General features: G+C 37.5%; 2 protein-coding genes across 5 annotated transcripts in view; one reads left to right on the top strand and one right to left on the bottom strand.

Annotated features, from left to right (window-relative positions):
• serbp1a (SERPINE1 mRNA binding protein 1a) lies at positions 1 to 7,337 on the top strand. 2 transcript variants are annotated; one of them, XM_042726069.1, is made up of 8 exons: positions 1 to 374; positions 2,049 to 2,232; positions 2,624 to 2,764; positions 2,853 to 2,921; positions 3,052 to 3,126; positions 4,411 to 4,582; positions 5,392 to 5,577; positions 6,256 to 7,337. In XM_042726069.1, exons 1-8 carry the CDS (start codon positions 122 to 124, stop codon positions 6,313 to 6,315), a joined length of 1,140 nt encoding a protein of 379 aa, XP_042582003.1. In that variant the 5' UTR covers positions 1 to 121; the 3' UTR covers positions 6,316 to 7,337. The 2 variants fall into 2 exon arrangements, with proteins under 2 accessions (XP_042582003.1, XP_018960704.2); XM_019105159.2 differs by having other exon boundaries at positions 2,850 to 2,921.
• Positions 7,338 to 8,008: 671 nt separating this feature from the next.
• LOC109093447 (interleukin-12 receptor subunit beta-2-like) overlaps positions 8,009 to 21,463 on the bottom strand; it is a 14,041-nt gene continuing 586 nt past the window's right edge. For 2 of the 3 annotated variants that reach the window (XM_042726065.1, XM_042726067.1), the window contains exons 2-16: positions 21,384 to 21,463; positions 20,022 to 20,273; positions 19,500 to 19,614; positions 19,199 to 19,374; positions 18,419 to 18,552; positions 17,235 to 17,376; positions 16,606 to 16,691; positions 15,996 to 16,197; positions 15,700 to 15,870; positions 15,489 to 15,587; positions 14,803 to 14,958; positions 14,463 to 14,600; positions 14,212 to 14,311; positions 14,037 to 14,121; positions 8,009 to 9,197 (exon numbers count right to left, since the gene is read on the bottom strand). The exon at positions 21,384 to 21,463 is cut by the window's right edge. In XM_042726065.1, coding sequence (XP_042581999.1) covers positions 8,841 to 9,197; positions 14,037 to 14,121; positions 14,212 to 14,311; positions 14,463 to 14,600; positions 14,803 to 14,958; positions 15,489 to 15,587; positions 15,700 to 15,870; positions 15,996 to 16,197; positions 16,606 to 16,691; positions 17,235 to 17,376; positions 18,419 to 18,552; positions 19,199 to 19,374; positions 19,500 to 19,614; positions 20,022 to 20,273; positions 21,384 to 21,453 — 2,283 coding nt within the window. In that variant the 5' untranslated portion in view covers positions 21,454 to 21,463 and the 3' untranslated portion in view covers positions 8,009 to 8,840. The remainder of the gene's footprint in view (positions 9,198 to 14,036; positions 14,122 to 14,211; positions 14,312 to 14,462; positions 14,601 to 14,802; positions 14,959 to 15,488; positions 15,588 to 15,699; positions 15,871 to 15,995; positions 16,198 to 16,605; positions 16,692 to 17,234; positions 17,377 to 18,418; positions 18,553 to 19,198; positions 19,375 to 19,499; positions 19,615 to 20,021; positions 20,274 to 21,383) is intronic. The other variant, XM_042726068.1, reaches the window with a different exon arrangement.

Raw genomic sequence — 21,463 nt, 5'->3', positions numbered from 1 at the left:
GGATGTCTTTACGCCGGAAGAGAAGCGTGAGTCTTTTACAGCCATCTTGTGGCATCTCGCAGCGAAGTGCTCGCTCAAGCCCCGTAGAATCGGAGGAGAATCCTGCTGAAAGGGGGCCATCATGCCCGGACATCTGCAAGAAGGTTTCGGCTGTGTCGTAACCAATCGGTTCGACCAGCTATTTGATGATGAAGAGGATCCGTTTGAGTTGTTAAAGCAGGCAGAAAAGAAGAAGGACGCGACCGCCCCTGGTGCCGCCAAGACCGCCGCGCAGGCTACAAAGCAGCCCAAAAAGGTCTCACAGAAAGAAAGAAGAAACGCAGTTCCCGAGAAGAAAGAAGAGACACAAGTTCCCGTTCCTCTCAAGAAAGATGGTAAACATCGCTTGCATTGAACTCGTCATTTGCTCACACTGTTCCTAAGTGAGTAGTCTGCAAAAGGCGCTACTAAGCCCATGAGGTCACGCACATCACTATTGTTGATGAACTGCCTGACATCCCAAAAACCTACAGCGCTTTCAGCAAATATGCTTTTTCGCGCCGTACGTTGTTTTTGAGTGACGCACGTTAGCGGAACCTGTTGCTGCTTAATATTTTATAGATTCTTAATGAGCTGCAGGCCTAATGATAACCATCAGTTTGTTTGTTAAATGCCCGGTATTTTTGTGCATTTAACACCACATACTAGTAAAAATCTCCCATTCAGTGTTAAAAACTTTATTGGTAGTCTCCGAATGCACAGTCCGTTATCGATGGCTTTTAATTAGCGTCGAGCAGCAGTGCAGCTCCAACCTCGTGTCTGAGGCAACACAAGTCCGTCCTCTTACACATGACACTCCCATTGAAAACCCTCCTATTGTTGTTCGCTCAACGCCGGTTTTTAACTTCATTACGTGCTTTAAAATCGCGCCGGGCTGAACTATTCTGAAGGTAGGGCTGTCAAACGTTTTTTTCGGGTGTCAGTGGCCCTGACTGATCTGGATGAGATGAGGCAGCGGCTCGTGAACAGGTGCGCGCGGGCGGGACGGCGGGCGCGTGATCAGCTGTTGGGTCGCGCGAGAGCGTCTATTTCTGTAGGTGGAGGATGGGATCAGTCAAGTGGCACAAACCATTATTATCGAGACCCACCGCGTGGGGTTTACTGCTCTGCTAGTGTGAAAACTAAGTATAGAAAAAACACACAGGTCTCTTGCGCAAGTAAATAAGAAAAACAGACAGTTTTAAGCAGTCCAGCTGAAGAAGTAATAGAATAATAGTATGTATTTACATCGTTCTTCCCTTTCAGAGAATTTTGGTATTGTCCATTTTTACAATTAAAAGGATAGTGTGCCAGAAATTAAATGTATTAACATCCTCCTGTTGTTTTAAAGCTTTAAGAGATACCCCTTACGCAAATTAACCATTGTTTCATTGTAGTAAATGTGTAGTAACCATGTTTTTTTTTTTTTTTTGGCGTATTGAACACCATTTGTATAACCACAGTTTTACTACAAATACCATGGTTAAACTATTGTTAGTTTAGAAAAAACATGGTTAATTTGTGGCTACCATGGTTTAACTATAGTAACCATGTTTTTTTTTTTTTTTTTTTTTTTAATAATTTAAAAAAAAAAAAAAAAAAAAATATATATATATAAATATATATATATATATATATATATATATATATATATATATATATATATATATATATATATATATATATATTTGTAGTTAAACCATGGTCAATTTTCGTAAGGGATGATGACATTTACTTTTTTTGATTAGTTTATTTTTTTTTTTTAATAAAAGTGATTGGTGGCAGATTCTGTTATTCAGCCTCTAGAGTTACACTAATGAAATGAGTAACGCTGTTGTGGAGTGATTTGGAGGGTGAGTGAATGAATAATGACAGTTTTTGTTCTTGTCAAGAACATTAATTGGAGTGAATTTTATATGATTCAGATTAAGACGACGCCTCGTGTGTTTTTTTTCCCATCTCATTCATTATTGTTTTCTGATGCTTGTTGGTATCAGTGGAGTTGAATCATTACTGTGTCTGTTTTGCAGGCATGAGGAAAATGGGCCGCCGACCGGAGCAGCAGGGTCAGCCAGGACCTCAGCCGCAGGGAGGTCAGGGGGAGGGTCGTCCACCAGCTGACAGGCGGCCTGACAGGAGGCCACCACGTGAACGACGCTTTGACAAACCCGCTGATGAAAAACCTGCTGAGGGTGGAGAATTTTCGGTGGAGAAGTGAGTCAGTTGACCTTTGTTTGTGTGGTAATGAATATTTGACCCTTGAAGTTTATATAGAAAATGTTAAATTCAAACAGAAGGATGCTTTTGTTTTTAATGTTTTTTTTTTTTTAATTTCTGATAACGTGAAGTCGATTCACCTTATTTTAAAAAATGCGTGTTATAGATCTTATTGTGAACAATTCTTATTGTTTCATTTTGAAAAGAATTTTTGAACTCAATGTTCATTCAAAATTTCATAAACTCTTTTAGTGAAAACACCCGACCTTTTCTCTGCTAATCTGCTTAAACCTTTAAAGGCTCTTAATCCATTCAGTTAAGATCCAAATTTAGATAATTTTATCAGAAACGACTGACATCTAACGGTTTTATTATCTCTCCTCTTCAGGTCTGTCGGTGACAGGCCGTTCCGGGGTCGTGGAGGTGCCAGAGGAGGGCGCGGAGGCCGGGGCAGAGGTGTTGGCAGGACTGATGGCTTTGACTCTCGCGGCAAACGCGAGTTTGACAGACACAGCGGCAGCGACCGATCGTAAGTCATTTGCATCCACATGTTAAATCCAGATGTAATGCCACCTGTGTGACCTATCAAAGCTAAGTGTTAATTTTTGTTTCAGCAGCCAGAGAGCAGAGGAAAAACGTGGAGGGAGTGGATCTCATAACTGGGGCACTGTTAAGGATGAGTTGAGGTCAGTGGAGCAACCGATCCTTTGTCTGCCAGAAACGCAGATGAATTTGATCCACAGACTGGTCAGTTGGAGGTATTTTGGTTCGTCATGTTAGTTTTGTGAAATTGGATGCATTCCTTTTCATTTACAGCGAGCTTGACCAGTCAAACGTCACTGAGGACACCCCTGAAGGAGAGGAGCACCCACCTGCTGACTCGGAGAACAAGTGTGTACACTTCAGCTCTAAATTAGCGCCGCACTGCTGAGTCTAGGGCTGCACGAAATTGGAAAAAATATAAATAGAAATTTTTCGTTTCTCTGTGATACAAAAAAAAAAAATTTAATAATCACCAGATGACTTGAATAGCTCTATTTGGAAAATAAATAATCAATGATTAGGGTGATTTTGTAGGCGAGTAAATCAGCATAGAAAATAAATTACATGCATAGATAAATATAATAGAACAAAGATACAAATAAAATAAAGTGCTTTATATTTTTTTACAGTTTTCAGGTACAGAAATTGAATAATCAAATGTAAAATAATACCGCATAGTCTTCACTGTATAAACTTAATCTAAGCAATCTGTGTTAAAGCTACACAAGTGATTTTTCTGTGTTTTGTTGTTTGATCAACATGATGACACAGAAAGCAACAGGAACATTAAACTGCTGTGAACAAATATAATGTTACACATCCATTTTCTTTCTCAATTGTTTACCTTCACCTAAGCCATAAGCAACTGTGTTTACAAGGATACTTGCAGAGAGATGAATTTTGACAATTTTGCACGCATGTCATTTCAAGCACAAGTGAATGGAATTCGGTGTTCACATAAATCTGCGAGGCTCTCACTGTCTACACACCGGACGTGAGTGGCGTGGCACGACATGACAAAATACTATAGGCTAGAACCCATTATAAACAGTGATGCTGTCTACAGTGGATGCGGCGCGATAGAACAAATCCCAGACAGTAAACAGTAAACCACATTCTGTTCATGACGTACTGACACAAAGTTCAAATGATTTGCAAAGGTCGCTTTGGTTTAAAATAGCTTGAATGTTTAAACCGACAGAACCTGAAACACATGCAAATGATGAACCTTCATTGTATGATGGCTAAACTTTGCAATTAATCCAACAATCACCTGCGTTTCCTGAACCCTGTACCTGGTCCATACGGAATAACGATCAGTATACCAAACAGCACATCCTGCGATGTGATTTCGATGCTTAAAACGATATATCGTGCAGCCCTGGTTGAGTCATTGCTTTCCATTTACTGCCCACACTATTAGCATAAGTTCCCACCTATAATTAAACAAAAACGTAGTGTGTAACATTAGGATTGATTCAAGAACAATGGCTCTGTTAAAAGCACATCATGTTTACAATCTTTAACAGTTACTGAAGATCCCTTCTTAATTGTAGTGCTTTTTAATTAATTAGGATTGAACTAACTGGATGCAGCACTTTTAGCTTGATTTTGATGTTGATGTTTCCACAGGGAGAATGAGGCAGAGGAGGTTAAAGATGAAGGTGCTAAGGAGATGACTCTGGATGAATGGAAAGCCCAGCAGAATAAAGAGAGAGCCAAAGTGGAATTCAACATTCGTAAAGCCAATGAGGGAACCGATTGGAAGAAAGGATACGTTCTGCACAAGTCTAAGGCCGAGGACGTAAGTAAAATGACAGTGTTTGAGCTTTTTATGTTTCATAGTGTTTATTTGTTCTTTCATGCTAAATGTAAAACTTTGCTGCATTCCTGCCATTCCCCAAGTCAAGCGGTGTTATTTTTTTTATTATACTTGTAAGTAGCCAGGAAGTGTGCTTGAGGAACCTGATTGCTCTCCATTTAGTTTGGCGTCATTACTCTAAAAGCACAACCCCACTGTTTCTTTAAAAACACACAAGCCTTCAGGCTGTATTATTGAGAAGCTGTTTCATCACATTCATTGTCGTCTTTTGTAGCTTCAGTCCTTTACGTCCCAGTTGGGAAATTAATAGTTATAGATGTTTGGGTGTTAAACTAAAAACTCAATTTCATAGAAAAGTACAATATTATATCATAAAGCTGCACAATTCTGGTTTAATTGAGAATCACAATTTTTGTTCTCAAATAGAGATCACGATTCTCTCACTATTCTGAACTAAGCAAAATAATGTGACAACATTATTGCTGCAGTCTATTTAAAAGTATTTAATTTGAATGATTTATTAAACATTTTAATATATATGTATTTTTAAAAAAGTATATTTAATACACCAATTTTTTATATTGAAATGAAGAAAAAGTGGTTTGAATGAACTTAATTGTCATTCAGTGACTTTAATATGATTTTTTCACAATAGACAGGCGAATCATTGTCGTTTAGAAACCGGATCGCATGGGTGTTTGAATTGAGATCGTGATCTTTTAACGATTAATCGTGCAGTTCTATTATATCACTTACATGTATTCTTTTTTTTCTTCTTCTTCTCCCTGCAGGCCTCTGTTGATGATGCCGCTGGGGATCACCACATCCGTAAATCAGCTAATGACATTACATCCCAGCTGGAGATTAACTTTGGGGACCTGGGCCGCACAGGACGTGGTCGTGGAGGACCACGAGGTGGCAGAGGAGGCCGTGGAGCTCCTGCTACCAGGCCACCTCGTGAACGCAGGCCAGACAAGGTACAGTCTCTCTGTGCATTTCGTGTACAGGTGTACATATATATTTTTTTTTTCTACAACTGGATAATTTGCACATCCATCCAAAGATGGATGTTGTCATCACAACCTTTTTTTATAGAGTAACGCACGCCTGATTCAGTTATGATTCTATGTTAACACTTGGCTGACTGGAGTATTATTGTTGAAAAGTTTGGGATCAGTAAAAAAAAAAATCAAATATATATTTTTTTTTTTTACGTTTTAGTCATCAAAAAAATTCTGAAAACCATGCATCACAGTTTTCACAAATAAAGATATTAAGCAACACAGCTGTTTTCTACACTGATAATAGGAAAGGTTTCTTTAAGGACTAAATCAGCATACAAGAATGATTTCTGAAGGATCATGATGCTAAAAACTGGAATAATGACTGCTGAAAATGTGACATCACCGCAATAAATTACATTTTTAAATTGTTTTACAAAATTTTAAATTAACGTTTCAGAATATTATTGATTTTGCTTTGTTCTTTGATCAAATAAATACAGCCTTTGTGAGCAAATCAAGACTTGTTCAAAAACATTTAAATAATTAAGTACATGATTAGTTTTTCTAGATAATCTCAAAGAAGAACAATAACTCCTAAAGTTTTAGTCGTTTGACTCCAATGGGCTATTTTCTTGTATCTGCTTCTTTTAGGTCGGTGGAGTGTCTGTCCCTAATGTGGACGACCCAGAGGCTTTCCCAGCCCTGGCTTAAGCTGTCCAGACGGCCCACTCTGCTCACCCAGGAGGATCACTCCTCCACGGGTCCTTGTCTACGAGGCTTGCATGCTAATGGATCCTTCAACAGACGAAATGATGGAAGACTGTCATCCATGCCATTCACCCCTGAGGACTGATTTTACCTATTTTAGAAAAAAAGATGGAAAATTAAAAAAAAAAAAAAAATGACGGACTTCTTGCTATTCTGAAGCAAATTATTGGTTGAGGTTTTGTATTTAGAAATAAGGTAGCAGGGATGTTTTCATACAGTGTTTCTTTTGTTGTTTCTTTTTTCTCAGAAATTAAGCATTGTTCATGGATACTTTTTGTACTGCTGCTTGAAAATATGCATTTCCAAAAATATGTGTGAAGAGCACGCCGGTTTATCTTAAGGTGTCCCGTAGCTAGCTATTTACACAGAAACGCCTCATAACAAGGCAGCCATTTCAGGTGCAAGATCTACGAGTTAGTCTTTTAATTTGTAAAGGTTACTGCATTGCTAAGGGAAATTAGAGAGCATTTTGGTTCTGCTCATTGTTGAATTAAACAACTCGGTTCCCTGAAGGCGGGCCTTGAAACGCTATCTGAAATCATTTTGATTAAATTTACAATTCATGATTCATAAACTAATGGCAACATGTAGTTCTGATGATTCAGTTGCACTCGCCACAAAAAGTGTCTTGTATTGAATGACCACTGTAAAGTTCAAAATGGTGTCTTTATACCATTGACTCTGGTAACTCAGGATAGTATCATTCTTGTTGCGCAAAGTTCCAGTGTAAATACAAGAAGAAAGTTTACACACCTTACTCCTGTTTACTGAAAAATTTGAGCTAGGTTATGGATAAATCCTGTTAGAAATGACTTTCTTTCTGCCCCATTGCTTTTACAACAGCTTTACTGCATAACTGATCTGAAAGAAACCCCATCCTGTTCAGTGAGGAACAGCTGAGTGATGTGTGAATTCCTGCCCTGCTATTAGACCTCTGTCAATAATTAAAAGATGGTCAATTCATACAGAGTTGTTGTTTGACTTTAACTTCAAAGATGAAACCGCCTCAAACTTGCTCGTCTGATGCTGGTTAGTTACGTTTTATTGTAACCCCCCACCAACAAAAATATAATTCCAATAGTGATACTGTTTCTGTTAGTAGCTGTATATGGTCTCTTATGGTATGGTGTAGTATTGGTTAAAATGGTGTCAGAGATGGAGTTTGGCTTAGAGATAACAATAAGGTCCCAGTTGTAAACCGTTAATGCATTAGTCAACATAATGAGCCATTTATTTATTTTGCATGTTGCATTAGTGTTGACATTCAAGTTTTGAATTTTGAATTTCAAGTTTTGAATTTAAAAATGTTACATTCATTTGAACTCATATGCTGTAGAAATACTTACTGTATTCAGGTTAACGAATGGGACCTTGTTGTAAATGAGGTGGTTAATTTGCATTTACAGTGGACTTGCACTTGTACTTACAAAAGTCCATATTTTGCAAAAGCATTTGGCAACTCGCATTTTCTTCAGAAAATGTTGAAATCTAGTTTATTATTGAGGTTTAGTTTGTGAAATATGTAGGAACAACTATTTGTGACTGGTAAAATGTCTATAGGCCAAAATCAAAGTCTCTCCACAGACCCATTTACTATTTCATTTTAAAGTTGTAGTGACAGTAAACCACACAAATATCCTAAAAACATTTATTTTATTTTATTGATGCTTTGACTTTAAAGGTTTACTTGCAAATAAAAACTTTACATTTGGACAGTATTCAGCTGAGCTGATGAAAATTTAATGTGCTGATGACATGTATTTGTGTCAAACATCTTGCATTAGAGTAGATATGAGTACTGAGTCTTGATATTGAAACTTGTGCAATTTTTTCTTGATTTATGTGAAAGAGTTGAAAAATGACAGTTTTAAAGTTAGTGTTGGACAGCTGCTGAGTGTTTTAGTGGATAGATGAAATTTCTGTAGAATATGGCCTAAAACCTTTACAATTTACATTCTTTAAGTATCCGTACTCTTGATGGGCTGTTAACAGTCTGTTAGGTCATCTGTATTTCAGAGATAAGTAGCTGAGGCAGGCTGTGTATTTTTTTTTTTTTTTGACCTTATATTATTTTTTTTATTAAAATATAATTTTATCTTCCAGTGAAGCATCAGACTTCAATGCCAGACTTCTCCGCTTAAACCATTTGCTTCCGTAAAATCAACTGCAAGCTTGCATTCAGATCTGCTTCCATCCAATCAACAACAGACAGATAGTAGCAATCCTGTCATACATTGTATCCATTTCACTTGGATGTTCATCACAATATGCAAAAAGAAAATCTTTTGCTATTTGCGTTACATTGCGAAAATGTCCAACATTAGCTTGAGATGCCCCGGTATGGCTGGATTTCAGAGCAAGGAGAAAAAGTTTGTCCTTCTGACTGACTATTCTTGGGCTGTCCATTGTTGTTTTTCAGCATCCGTAGTATAGTCACTGTCAGGTCAAATTTTAATGCCTCTTGAGAATCATGTGCGATCTAGAAACTCGCTGCAGTCTATTTTCACTGCATCCAGCGTCAGCTTTCCTCCAGTTAAAACCAGGGGCTCCAGGAAAGGGCTGTGCGTGCTTGGGAAGAATTCAAAACCTGTCTCCTCTTCTTCATCTTCCTCTTCTCCTCCACTTATTGCGCCATGAGTGGAGATGTAGTCCTCCGTCATGTCTGTGATCCTGGTGATCTGGGTGGCATCAGAGGAGCTGGACTCCTGAGAGAAACTTTTGATGTAGGTGCAGATGGAGGGATAGGGAACTTCCTCCACATCCACGTTGTAAGGCTCCTCGTTCACGCTGGAGTCACACTGGTCTAGGTAGAATTTGATTTCACTCTGTCGGAAGGGGGAACAGGTGTGTATTGGTTAATGAATTACATTTACAGTTCATGTTCACACCATTTTGGCCAACAAATCCAATTCTATTTTAAAACCAAATTACAATACTCCAGTAGGTTTCTGAAAATGTGTTGAATGTTTGTTAAACTTTGCTCCTTTTTTTTCTACATGTAAACATACAGTAGAGTGACATCTTTGACCACTGCACAATGTGAAGTGGTTTTTTAGCATTAGTAGTATTTTGCTAACGATTTCTGGATCTTTAAAAACGCATCTTGAGACTACCTTCCCCTGTGTCCAAATATGCCTACTTCCCTACTATATTGAACGTAAAAAGGCAAAAAAAAAACTGTATATGAAAAGAGTAGTAGAAAAAATTGTAGGAAAATTGTCATTAATTACTCAACATTATGTCATTCCAAACCGTAAGACCTTCTTTGATCTTTGGAACACAAATTGAGATATTTTTGATGAAATCCAAGCGCTTTCTGACCAATGGTGGCTGGTCAGTAAGTTAGCCAGGGAAGAAGTCTAATTCAACATGTTAAAAATAAGTTAAATATATATTGAAAAATAATCACGACATTGCATTATTTAGTCATACTGTTTAACTGGTAGTCATGTTAGCACATATTAAACATCAAAACTATTTTTGTTTGTGGTATGTGTGGGGCACTGGACAAATGGGTGTCTAATAGGTCTGTAAACTTTTAAAACGCATGTGACTTGAGGCTGAGCTCTAATTGGCTTATTTCAGATTGTCCTCTGCGCCCCAGACCCTCCCACCTTTGATTTTAGCGAATCAGTGTTGTTTTTATATATTTTGGCATCATGTGATTGGATATCTCTTCCGAGATGAAAGTACATTTGATTTTATCTTTACAAAAATATCCTTTCACAAGACATTTAAATTAAGAAAAATATTAAAAATACGGATCATGGAGCTTGGAGGGAGTTGGCTAGCTGGATGCGATGTAAGTCATGCCTTTTATTGTTTTCCCTATAGATAGCAACACAACTATCACATTCAAAGCCCAGAAAGGTTGTAAGGACATCATCAAAGTAGTCCATGTGACATCAGTGGTTCAACCGTAATTTTATGAAGCTACGAGAATACTGTTTGTGTGCAAAGAAATTGAGTTAATGATTTCTTCTCTTCCATGCCAGTCTTCAACGCACGTTCATGAGAGTACCACGATGCATGCATGCGGTACTGCTGACGTAGGAGCAGGCATTTTGACCAAGAACGTCCATCTCCCTTAGTTCATCGTCTGTATATTCTGGTTCAAATAAGGCTGGGCAAAAAAAATGGCAAGTCACCCTGTCTGTCGAAATCTTTAGACATGTTTACGAAGACAGTGTGCATCATTTTTTACTTGTAAACAAGGCTCAGAGTGCCTGGGGCCTCATTTCTAAAGCGTGTGTACACACAGATTTAATCTTAGAGTGTGCGTACGCTTAAATCCACGACAGCGTTCATATTTATTAAAACTGGCTTTGACATGGAAAAGTGCTTAGCATCATGTCAGAGTCTGAGCAGATGTACGCACTTTTTCTTGTAGGAGTACTGCAGGTTTTTGGAGATGTAAGTTGTTCTTGCAGCTCGTTTTTTCTCAATTAAAGAATTTGGAAGATGACTGGTGATCTTTTATATGTTAATGACATCAATTAGGAGTTGTTTACAAGGCAGAAAGCTGAAACCATTCAGTTGCGCGCAAGTTCAAGATCATTTGCGCTTCATAGATTTCACATCTGAAAGAGAGGCATACATGCATTTTCTGTGCGTATGATCATTCTGTGAATCGCACCTACGCATATCTGAGATATGATCGTAACATTTCTGTGCAACATTTTTATAAATGAGGCCCCCGGGTTCTACGTTAGAACGCCAGTTCCTGCGTCAGCAGAACCACATGTATGTCACAGTACTCTGGTAAACGCGTGCCGAAGACTAACATGGAAGTCATTATTTTTGTTTTCTCTGTGCACAAAAAGTATTCTTGTAGCTTCATAAAATTACAGTTGAACCACTGATGTCACATGGACTATTTCATCGAAGTCATTACTACCTTTCTTGGCATTTTACGTGGTAGTTCCCTTGCTGTCTATGCATGGTCAGAAAGCTCTCGGATTTCTTCAAAAATATCTTAATCTGTGTTCCGAAAATGAATTTTCTTACCGGTTTGGAACGACATGATGGTGTGTAATGACATAATTTTAATTTTTTGGGTGAACTACACCTTAAAGTAACTGATTCAACAGCTCACTCACAAAGCAAGTCACTCAATAATGATGTAGCCTGACGAAAGAGCAACTGAAAAATTCCCACCACTGCACCAAGCAAGTAGACTGATACAAAGAATGAAAAGTCCCAATGCTATTGGACTGTATATCAGGGGCCAGTTGCAGAGTCATTCTGTTAAGCATTTGGGTTGGTCACACTACACTTTTCATTCCATTCATGTCTATGAGAATACTGGAGACTGGAAATACAAGCTCATGCAAAGAAGTTTTGCATTTCAAAGCATTTCAAAGTGCAGGTTGGGTGAACTCTGACCTGCAAATTAGTATCATGTGTGACCAGCAGAATATTGATGCATCATAGCATGACCTTTTAAAAGAACAAGGTTTAAAGCTGCAAGTTTGCATTTCAGGAAAGTGGAGTAGAGTGTATTGTTTGGATGTATTACTATTTGTTATAAGCTGAGTTCATGTTTTAAAAAAAGACAAGCATCTGAAGGAATTTATTGTAGTCCAGTGTGACCAACCTTAAGAATATGTCTTCATATTCTTACCAACTAGCAATTAGACAAGGGGTAATCAGTCTTACATTTTGTCATCAAATTAGACATTATGTAACTAACTTAAATGATGAACAAATTGTAAGACTAGTCTGGAAAGTTCATGCAACAGGCTCCAAAACTCTTGCAAGAACACTCAGCGAATCAAACTGAAGGACAAGAATTTATGAATACACATGAATGAGCTTTTAAAGGGATAGTTCACCCAAAAATGAAAATTATGTCATTAATGACTCACCCTCATGTCGTTCCAAACCCGTGAGACCTCCGTTCATCTTCGGAACACAGTATAAGATATTTTAGATTTAGTCCGAGAGCTTTCTGTCCCTCCATTGAGAATGTATGTACGGTATACTGTCCACGTCCAGAAAGGTAATAAAAACATCTTCAAAGTAGTCCATGTGACATCAGAGGGTCCGTTAGAATTTTTTGAAGCATCGAAAATACATTTTGGTCCAAAAATATCAAAAACTACGACTTTATTCAGCATTGACTTGTCTTCCGTGTCTGTTATGAGCGCGTTTACAACACTGCAGTTTAGTGGTATCCGGTTCGCGAACGAATCACTCGATGTAACCGGATCTTCTTGAACCAGTTCACCAAATCGAACTGAATCGTTTGAAACGGTTCGCGTCAACAATAAGCATTAATCCACAAATGACTTAAGCTGTTAACTTTTTTAACATGGCTGACACTCCCTCTGAGTTCAAATAAACCAATATCCCGGAGTAATTCATTTACTCAAACAGTACACTGACTGAACCGAGCCAGATAACGAACGAAACATTGACTCGTTCTCGTGTCAAGAACCGGTTGCATCGGTTTTCGGATCACCGGTAGTGATGGGAAGTTCTGTTCTTTTCCGCGAACCGGTTCTTTCGGACAGTTTGATTCAATAAACCGGTTGCCGAAAACGGTTGTTCACCAGTTCTTTTGCGCTCGACGTAATGACTTCATTGGCGATGATTGCCCTTAATTCAAGCCTTCGGTTTACCCCCGCGCTGAATCAGTTCAGAATCAATCACCAAAAGAACCAGGTCGGTTCAGACGTGCTGTGTGTCAGTCTGAATCATGCATGCGCAGTATCATCAGCTCCTCGGTTCTCGAACCGGACGCGTCCGACAGAAACGGTTCTTGACTCGAGAATGAGTCAATGTTTCGTTCGTTATCTGGCTCGCCTCGGTGTTCATCTTCAGTTCTCTCTTCACAGCAGTTCAGTCAGTGTACTGTTTGAGTAAATGAATTACTCCGGGATATTGGTTTATTTGAACTCAGAGGGAGTGTCAGCCATGTTAAAAAAGTTAACAGCTTAAGTCATTTGTGGATTGATGCTTATTGTTGACGCGAAGCGTTTCAAACGATTCAGTTCGATTTGGTGAACTGGTTCAAGAAGATCCGGTTACATCGAGTGATTCGTTCGCGAACCGGATATCACTAAACTGCAGTGTTGTGAACGCGCTCACAACAGACCCGGGAGAGAAGTCAATGCTGAATAAAGTCGTAGTTTTTGATATTTTTGGACCAAAAATGTATTTTCGATGCTTCAAAAAATTCTAACGGACCCTCTGATGTCACATGGACTACTTTGATGATGTTTTTATTACCTTTCTGGACATGGACAGTACACCATACATACATTTTCAATGGAGGGACAGAAAGCTGTCGGATTAAGTCTAAAATATCTTAAACTGTGTTCCGAAGATGAACGGAGGTCTCACGGGTTTGGAACGACATGAGGGTGAGTCATTAATGACATAATTTTCATTTTTGGGTGAACTAACCCTTTAAGGCTGCGGTTTGAGGAAGAGATTATCAGTCTTCTGCTGTCCTCTTGTGTTCCACAGAAAAAAAGATGTGTACTCGATGAGTAAATGATGATATGATTTTTATGAATTTTCATTTTTGGGTGAACTAGATGTTAACCTAACCTAACTCTTAACCTAGATGCTAAATCTTGCATTGATGCCCATATAAATGCAGTTATAGTTCACTTGTTTTGAAAATACAGCCTGGGTGGACATTTCCATATATTTACCTGATCATCAGCGCATGTCTTTGCACATTTGCTGTTTGCTGGATCTGGAATAATAGGCAGCAGACCCTGGCAACAGCATAAGAACCTATCAAGCAGAACAGACATGGCAGTGTTTTAAATCAGAAAAACAGCCTTTTTGTTTCTGTAGAATTGGAAACATTCTGCTGATTCTTACCTTTTCTGGACGGAGGTGAACTGACAGAAACACAGGAGGATAAGACAGGCCAAAAGTACTGCTCCACCAGTCAAGATCACAAGGGACAGCATTCTCTCAGCTGAAAGAGGACAAGGTCACTTTTATTAAATGGGTGACAAACATCTTTTTCACAAAATTGTTTTTTTTTTTAAATGCCTAATATTTGGATTAAAACCCAGCATATGATTACTAAGATTGTTTTTAGTGTTATAATCTACATATATACATACAGTCTGATGGTGTGCAGACTGGGAGATCACTTCCTTTGGGTCCCTCCCCAGCATCAGTCCAGGCAGTAACCCACAGACTGTAACACTGTCCTGGGGACAGACTGCTGATGACATACTGTCTGTTTGGATGGTCTACACCTGCAGCCAAAGTGTAGCACCACATTAGAAAACTTCTAATATCACAGTTTATTTAGCACTGTTTAGTAAGTAGCTGTTTTTTGTGAAATCTTGGGAGCAAACAGTAAATATTTTATCTGTAAACATTTATCCACCAATTAATGGTTGTTTAATGGCCTTGAATTATTATTTTTTATTATTATTAAAATAAGATACGCCTTACTGAAATTGTGAATATCTCCCTTCAACTTGTCCATCAAGTAGACAGTGTATTTTTTCAAACACCCTTTTCTCTTCCTTTGAGGGATTTCAGACCATGTCACATTCAAGCTCTCGCTGTTCTTCGAGCAAAGTTGAGGAACTGGACCCTGTTCTGGAGCTGTGAATTCCAAGACACAGTCATTATGATGAGGAAAATTATATTCTCACCCGGGCTACATTTATTTTTATTAAAAATACATTAAAAAATAATAGTAATGTTTCAGTTTAATCTATATACATATTTCTGTTTTTTATTGTAATATATTTTAAAAATGCAATGTATTCCTGTGATGGAAAAGCAGCCATTACTCCATTTATCATTGTCACATGGTCTCTCAGAAATCATTCTAATATGCTGATTTGGTGTTCAAGAAACACTTCTAATTATTATCAGTTTTGAAAATACATCTGTTTAATATTTTTGTGGTAACCATTATTTTTTCAGGCCTCATTGCTGAAAAATCTAAATCTTTTGTAAATGTTTTACTGTCAATTTTGAACAATTTAATGTAAAAATGTATTTTCTTTCAAAAAATAAATAAATATTACTGAATCCAAACTTTTTAATGGAAGTGTGTGCACATACAGCATATACTGATTTAATCCACTTTGATGAAGATTTATGCAGAATGAGCATTAAGAATTAACCTGACTGCCATGTGGAGATGCTTTTAATGGATGCCATTTTGGGACCAGGTGATCGCAGAGCGGTAACTGCACCTTCATAGCATTGTTGAGGCTGCAGACCTGGATAGACAGCAGAATAAAGGGTACAAGAAAGAGATAAACTACTTTTATTACAGTCTGGAAACCAACCAATTTTGATTGTTCTTAACTCATACCATCCAATTAAACTTGCCTGTAATGTGAGCTGTGGTATCCACCACTCTAATCCACTGAATCGCCTCTATGTTTCCAACTGGATACCAATGCACCACATATTCAGTGCCTGCAATGGCAAGCTTGTGCCAGAAGAGGGCAACACTGTAATTATTCAATGTCCTGTGTGACAGGAAACCTGAAACCAGACCTGTAAACACAAAAGGCACGGCTTAACTTACTGTATTGACCACATATGCATTGAGATTAGCTTCTTTTTTATTAAACCAGTTATTTGGCTCAGCATTGCTAAAACGTTAAAAACCACAGGCTTACCTGGAAAATGCAGAGTAATAAATTTGACAGGAGATTGACCCACTGAGTTAACTGCGGACACTGACACAGAACAATGAGAGCAGCATATTCTCTCATTTCTGCTGGGTGGAACTGCGATGATAGGGTTCCTCATTCCCGTTTGCTCTCGAACACTTATATTATACCTCAGAATTTCCCCCTTGGCATCTGATAAATTCAGTTCCTAAAATAAAGTGAACATGAATATAAAAGCAGTCTTTATTATGCAGTTCAATTTGCCTGAATGCATGCATCTGACCAAAATCTTTGACAGAGTCAACCATTAATGACATGAGGCACAAACATGAAAATTCTCAAATCCATCATTTCCTCTAAGCCACTACTCAGTTTTTTGTAAACTGAAACTGACTGTAGTCTAACTTTTGGTTTCAGACTAACAGTGTGTTTGGGAAGATGCAATTCACACAAGCAAGCCATCACTTAGTGGTGGTTTGACCTTTAAGGGCCTGTATGAAAAGTTAAGTACAGGGGGAGGGGATCGTGTAGCCACCTGTCCGTAGCATGTACACCGCTACATAAAACATTAATAGAAAATACAGAAATTAATTTTGGTTGGTCAAGGGTTACGTGCCTTCCAAAATATGTGGAAACACTTGCTGTTAGATTGTGGGGGTTTCGGTTCTTGAAGGTACCAGACATCAAGCACCTTATCAGGAGCTAAAGAGAGAGAGAAGAAGAAAAACAATTACGATGTTTTTTTCTCTTGGCATGTGAATTGAGTAAATTGTTGATTATCAGCATATAGTGGGGTGTATTTCTCTAAAATAATCTCCACAATTTTTTTGAAGCTACACCAAAAGTCAGTGCCTCCCATCAAACTTGAAAGTTTTCAAATGTACTTTTACATAGTCACTTCTCATCTAAGTCAAGTAACTAAAAAGTTTATCAAAAGTTAATTTAATCAGTCACCACTCAAGCTTGCTTCAACTAGTTTTGCCACAGTATCTCAAGCACCTGGGACATGCTGACAAAAAAAGTGACTGTCCTACGTCAGTACAGTCAGCTTATCTAACACCATCACATTCTGAAGTACTCTTTCCAGAACACGCACGACTACCTACATTCATCTGATCCCTCTTACGCTTTCTGATGACTTTAAAAGAGAGAAAATAAGCAGCTCACAATAACCACACAAGAAAACTGCCTTCCGAATTCTATAATTACAAAATGTGACTTAATGAAAGTCCTTATATTTCATACCTTCTTCTTTGGTTTTTGCTGCCTTTTGTTGACTCCATTCACTCCACAGACCTACACTATCGTTGATTTTCCTCCTGATCTGGAAATTGTACGTGGTATATGGCTGCAGTGAGGATATGTTCAATCTGCTCTTACCATCAGTCTGCGGAGACAATATAATATAATGTGTTGTTTTCACACATGTTATATCTTAACTATGAAGATTTCTCTGGTTTACTGTTAAAATGACTGTTCAAATTAAAATGTTATTACATTGCATGTTATTTTAATGTTAAAATATCAAGAATGTTTGAACGCTTCTTTGAAATTCCTATGTAGAGATTGTATTAAAAGGAAAAGTTCACCATAAAACCCATCTTATATACAAAAGTAATGGAGTTTTAAAGTTTAAAATGGTCTTGCTGCTTAATATTTTTATAGAAACGGATACATTTTTTTCAGGGTTCTTTGATGAATCAAAAGTTTAAAAGAACAACGTTAATATGATTTTCATTATATGTATGTCCTCATTCACAGTCAAATACAACATGCCATCTATGAATGAATCACACACTGTTTGATGTCACTGATGCCAAACGGCATTCAGAATTTCCCCGTTTATGTTCCAAGGACACAAGGGTGAGTAAATGATGACAAACGTTCATTTTGTTTGAACTGTAATTACCGTATCCCTTTAAGCACGCAAATGGCAGAAGTACTTTCACCAGTGGAAAGCATCAACTAGACCATTTTTGGATCTCTAAACATATTTCTGCATTATAATGACAAGGTTTTGTATTCCTGCTGAGCTGGTTGTCCTATGCTGTATGTAATAGTTACTGAAATCATGTTATTGATAAAGACACATCAAGACGTACTTTGTGGGAACAGCAACAGTCAGCGGTTCAATTTCCTAACGATAAGGATTGAGAAAACCCCTTTCTTGACATTTCTTATTCCAGGTTTGAGTCATCATGGAGGGCTTGTGGTTTGACGCCCGAACTAATCTGTGAGGTTTTGTGGGTTTTGTCTGTATCATCATGAATCGACTCGACTTTGCAACTCAGCATTGTTATTTATCAGCTTTACCAAGACGGATGACTGATAGGTCTGCAGCTTCAGAGAAGTGGCTTTGAGTCTGTATACCACTTCAATCTGACTGTAACTGAACAATTAAACCACAATTTTTCAACCAGAAGCTTTACCTGAAGGGTGCTCCAGTTCCCATTTACTTCACTGTATTTCATTTCAACCACATTCAAGCTGTGATTGTCTGTGTGTAGGTTGCACCATCGAGAAGAACAGCTCACATTAACGATTTCAGGCATTGAGGGTTCTACTGTAAATAAACAGAGAAGCAATGCATAGTTTTCAGTCCACATTATTCTACAGCTGAAATGCAATCCAATTCTTTTTGGTTTAAGATGAAGTCAAGACAAGATCTTTTCCTGCAGCTGTCTGTAATAATAACGTCAACAAGTGGGTTGGTGTAAAAACAATCAATTCTATCAAATTGACCTGATTTTTATTCTTTGGAATTCCCCTACCCACAACACTTCTTGCTTATCAAGCACAACATATAAAATGTGGATCTTCAATGTGGATAAAATATTTTTTTTTCTAAAATAATGAAGCAGGTATTAATTATGAGAAATTATGACTCAAATATTTTAAAATGGTTAAGAACCACTTCTTTAGTATTTTGCAAGAACGAAATCTCACCCACACACTGTACTGACTGGCTTTGATTTGCATCATGCAGTATTTCTGCTTTTGGCATGGACATAAAAACTGTTTGTCATATAATCATAATTTTTTTAAGGATGCAGCAAATGCAGAGTGCACTTAAAATGAATCAGTAAAAAGACTACACAAAAATCAATTCAGTCATCCATATTAAGCATAACTTATCCTAAACAGTGAATTCAACTGAACGGTTTCACTCTTTTTGATGTTTTAAACAATGAGTTTTGGAATTTCTTTACCTATATTGTTGAGGATGATGGTGTGGGGGCCTGAGGTTTTTGAGCCCAGGCTATTAGAGACATTGAGCAACATGAAGAGCTGTGGCATTATTAAGTTTTTGATGGGAAAGCTGGAGTGACAAAATCCTGTAGAGTTCATAGTACTCTCGTAGGCAAGGTGCAGGCCATTTTGAACCCTATTAAAGCACAGGGAAAACATCAAGTGACACAATTAATGAAACTTTACATATGTCTCTGCATTGGGTTACATCATGTGATCTGTAAACTAAACGATCCTTCTTGTAAAGTTGATTTGACTCACCGTAACTGACATGTGGTGTTGATTATGGTACCCTTTCCTGTTGTCCAAATGCAAGTGACGTTGCCAGATTTAATTTTCTGAATGCAGGTCAGATTTTGTGGAACATGTGGAGGGTCTGAAAAAGAAGCACATGACTGTGTCATGCATGAAATTTCACTTCACAGTTTCAAAGTCTTCACCCTTGCCAAAGTAATTAGTTTCAGTAATTAGTTTCAACCATTTAATTTGTCACTAAGACTAGGTGTCTTTATTTTGCATCTCTAAAAGATATATTGCTAGCAAAGTTGAATAATGTGTCATGATACAAGACAGGGTTACCACACCTTTGGAACAGTGAACCTCCAACACTTATCCAATTATTTAAAGTTAGGATTAAATTGTTATAAAAAGACTGCATTTTGGCTGATTTCGGAACTGAGAATAATTTGGAAAATGTATAATCACTATAGAAATTTAGTGATCCAGACTTCTGTGTGTGGGAACCCTGAAATAAAGACATGTTATAGAAAGTTACAAGCTTACATCCTGGTTTGATGTCAATTCCACATGGTTCTGAGCGCTCCTCCTTACAATTGCAGCTGAAGGTGCTTGGCTCTGTTAAATTCTTAACATCCACAGACACCTCACTTGAATTGGGGTATTGTTTATATTTAATTAGCGTCCTATTCCGAAACATTAGTTTGGTGCATTGCTTGTTAAAGATGCAGGAGAAGGTGAAATTGGATCCAAAGAGGACATTTTCACCTTTGCTTGACCTTACAGTGCACACTTTTCCTGCAAGAAACATAAGTACAGAGGAAGCAACAAAAAATGTCATTACAGGATAGTGCAGGATATGAGCCCAGTCTCATGAAAATACATATCAATGGCACTATTTTTTTTTTGTATTTTAAGTGCTATTTATACGCAGATACTGATTTTAGCATGCATACAATACGCATGTGTTTAATGTGCATATAATACGCATTTTGGCATATATATAATATTAAATATAATAGTAAGAGTGCTGTACCAACTGAGTATAATACGCTTGCCAAAGTCCATTTCTGCGTATAAAAAGTGCGCCAAATAGAATTAGAAAATCGTGCCATTGAAACGCACATTCATAAGATCGGGTTAGATATTTGCACCAGGGTTGTAAACATCATAGACATTCCTCCATACTCCCCAATATTTACAACAGTCAATCATTATGTTTATTAATGTTTGTCCACTACAATCCTAATAATGTGTTTACATCTTTAGTTTGTAATAGTGTTAAAAAATTTTTAAACAATGATAAATTCAAATACAAATTTAAACACAGAAGCCAAATGTTCCACACAAATTTAGCATGTCCAGTTTCAAATCCACATTCTCACACTGTCCAAAATAATATGTTTTGATATTTAGACCAAATAAAATCTCATGTACAGGTGTTTCTTTAACTATAAACAGTTTTGGTCCTAAGGACTCTCTTAGTCATTTAAGCCTATTTTATTTGTACAATAATATTATCCAACATTCAATAACCACATGCAACACCACAGAATTCTGACATTTTCTTTTAAAAGTCACGGTGTCAGTGTATCAAGCCACAGTGTCATTTACACCACATCATCAAATGATGTAGGCTACGTTTTTTCTTTAATAACAATCTAGAAATTACAATGATGCAGATAACCTTTAAACTTTTTTTTGCAATAGGGCTTAATCTCGCTGAGCCTAATTTTACCACTAGCATTAAATAATATTAACAAAATTTTATTTTCATGCTTTTTAACGTTTCCAAGACCTTCAAATAACGGGAAAAGTGGTTTGTTGGAATACAAGTCAAATCCTGGCCCATGAAATTGCGTAAAGAAAATCCCGTAAATTTAAAAAAAAATATTTATTATTTCATACCTCCATGTGCACCTGTAGCCAGGATGAAGCACAACATGACGAGGACCGACCACGTACATTCAGAAGACATTGAGCTCAGT

Source organism: Cyprinus carpio, chromosome B6 (assembly GCF_018340385.1).
Source record: "Cyprinus carpio isolate SPL01 chromosome B6, ASM1834038v1, whole genome shotgun sequence".
Classification (NCBI taxonomy): domain Eukaryota; kingdom Metazoa; phylum Chordata; class Actinopteri; order Cypriniformes; family Cyprinidae; genus Cyprinus; species Cyprinus carpio.
This window is presented reverse-complemented; position numbering and strand designations above follow the sequence as displayed.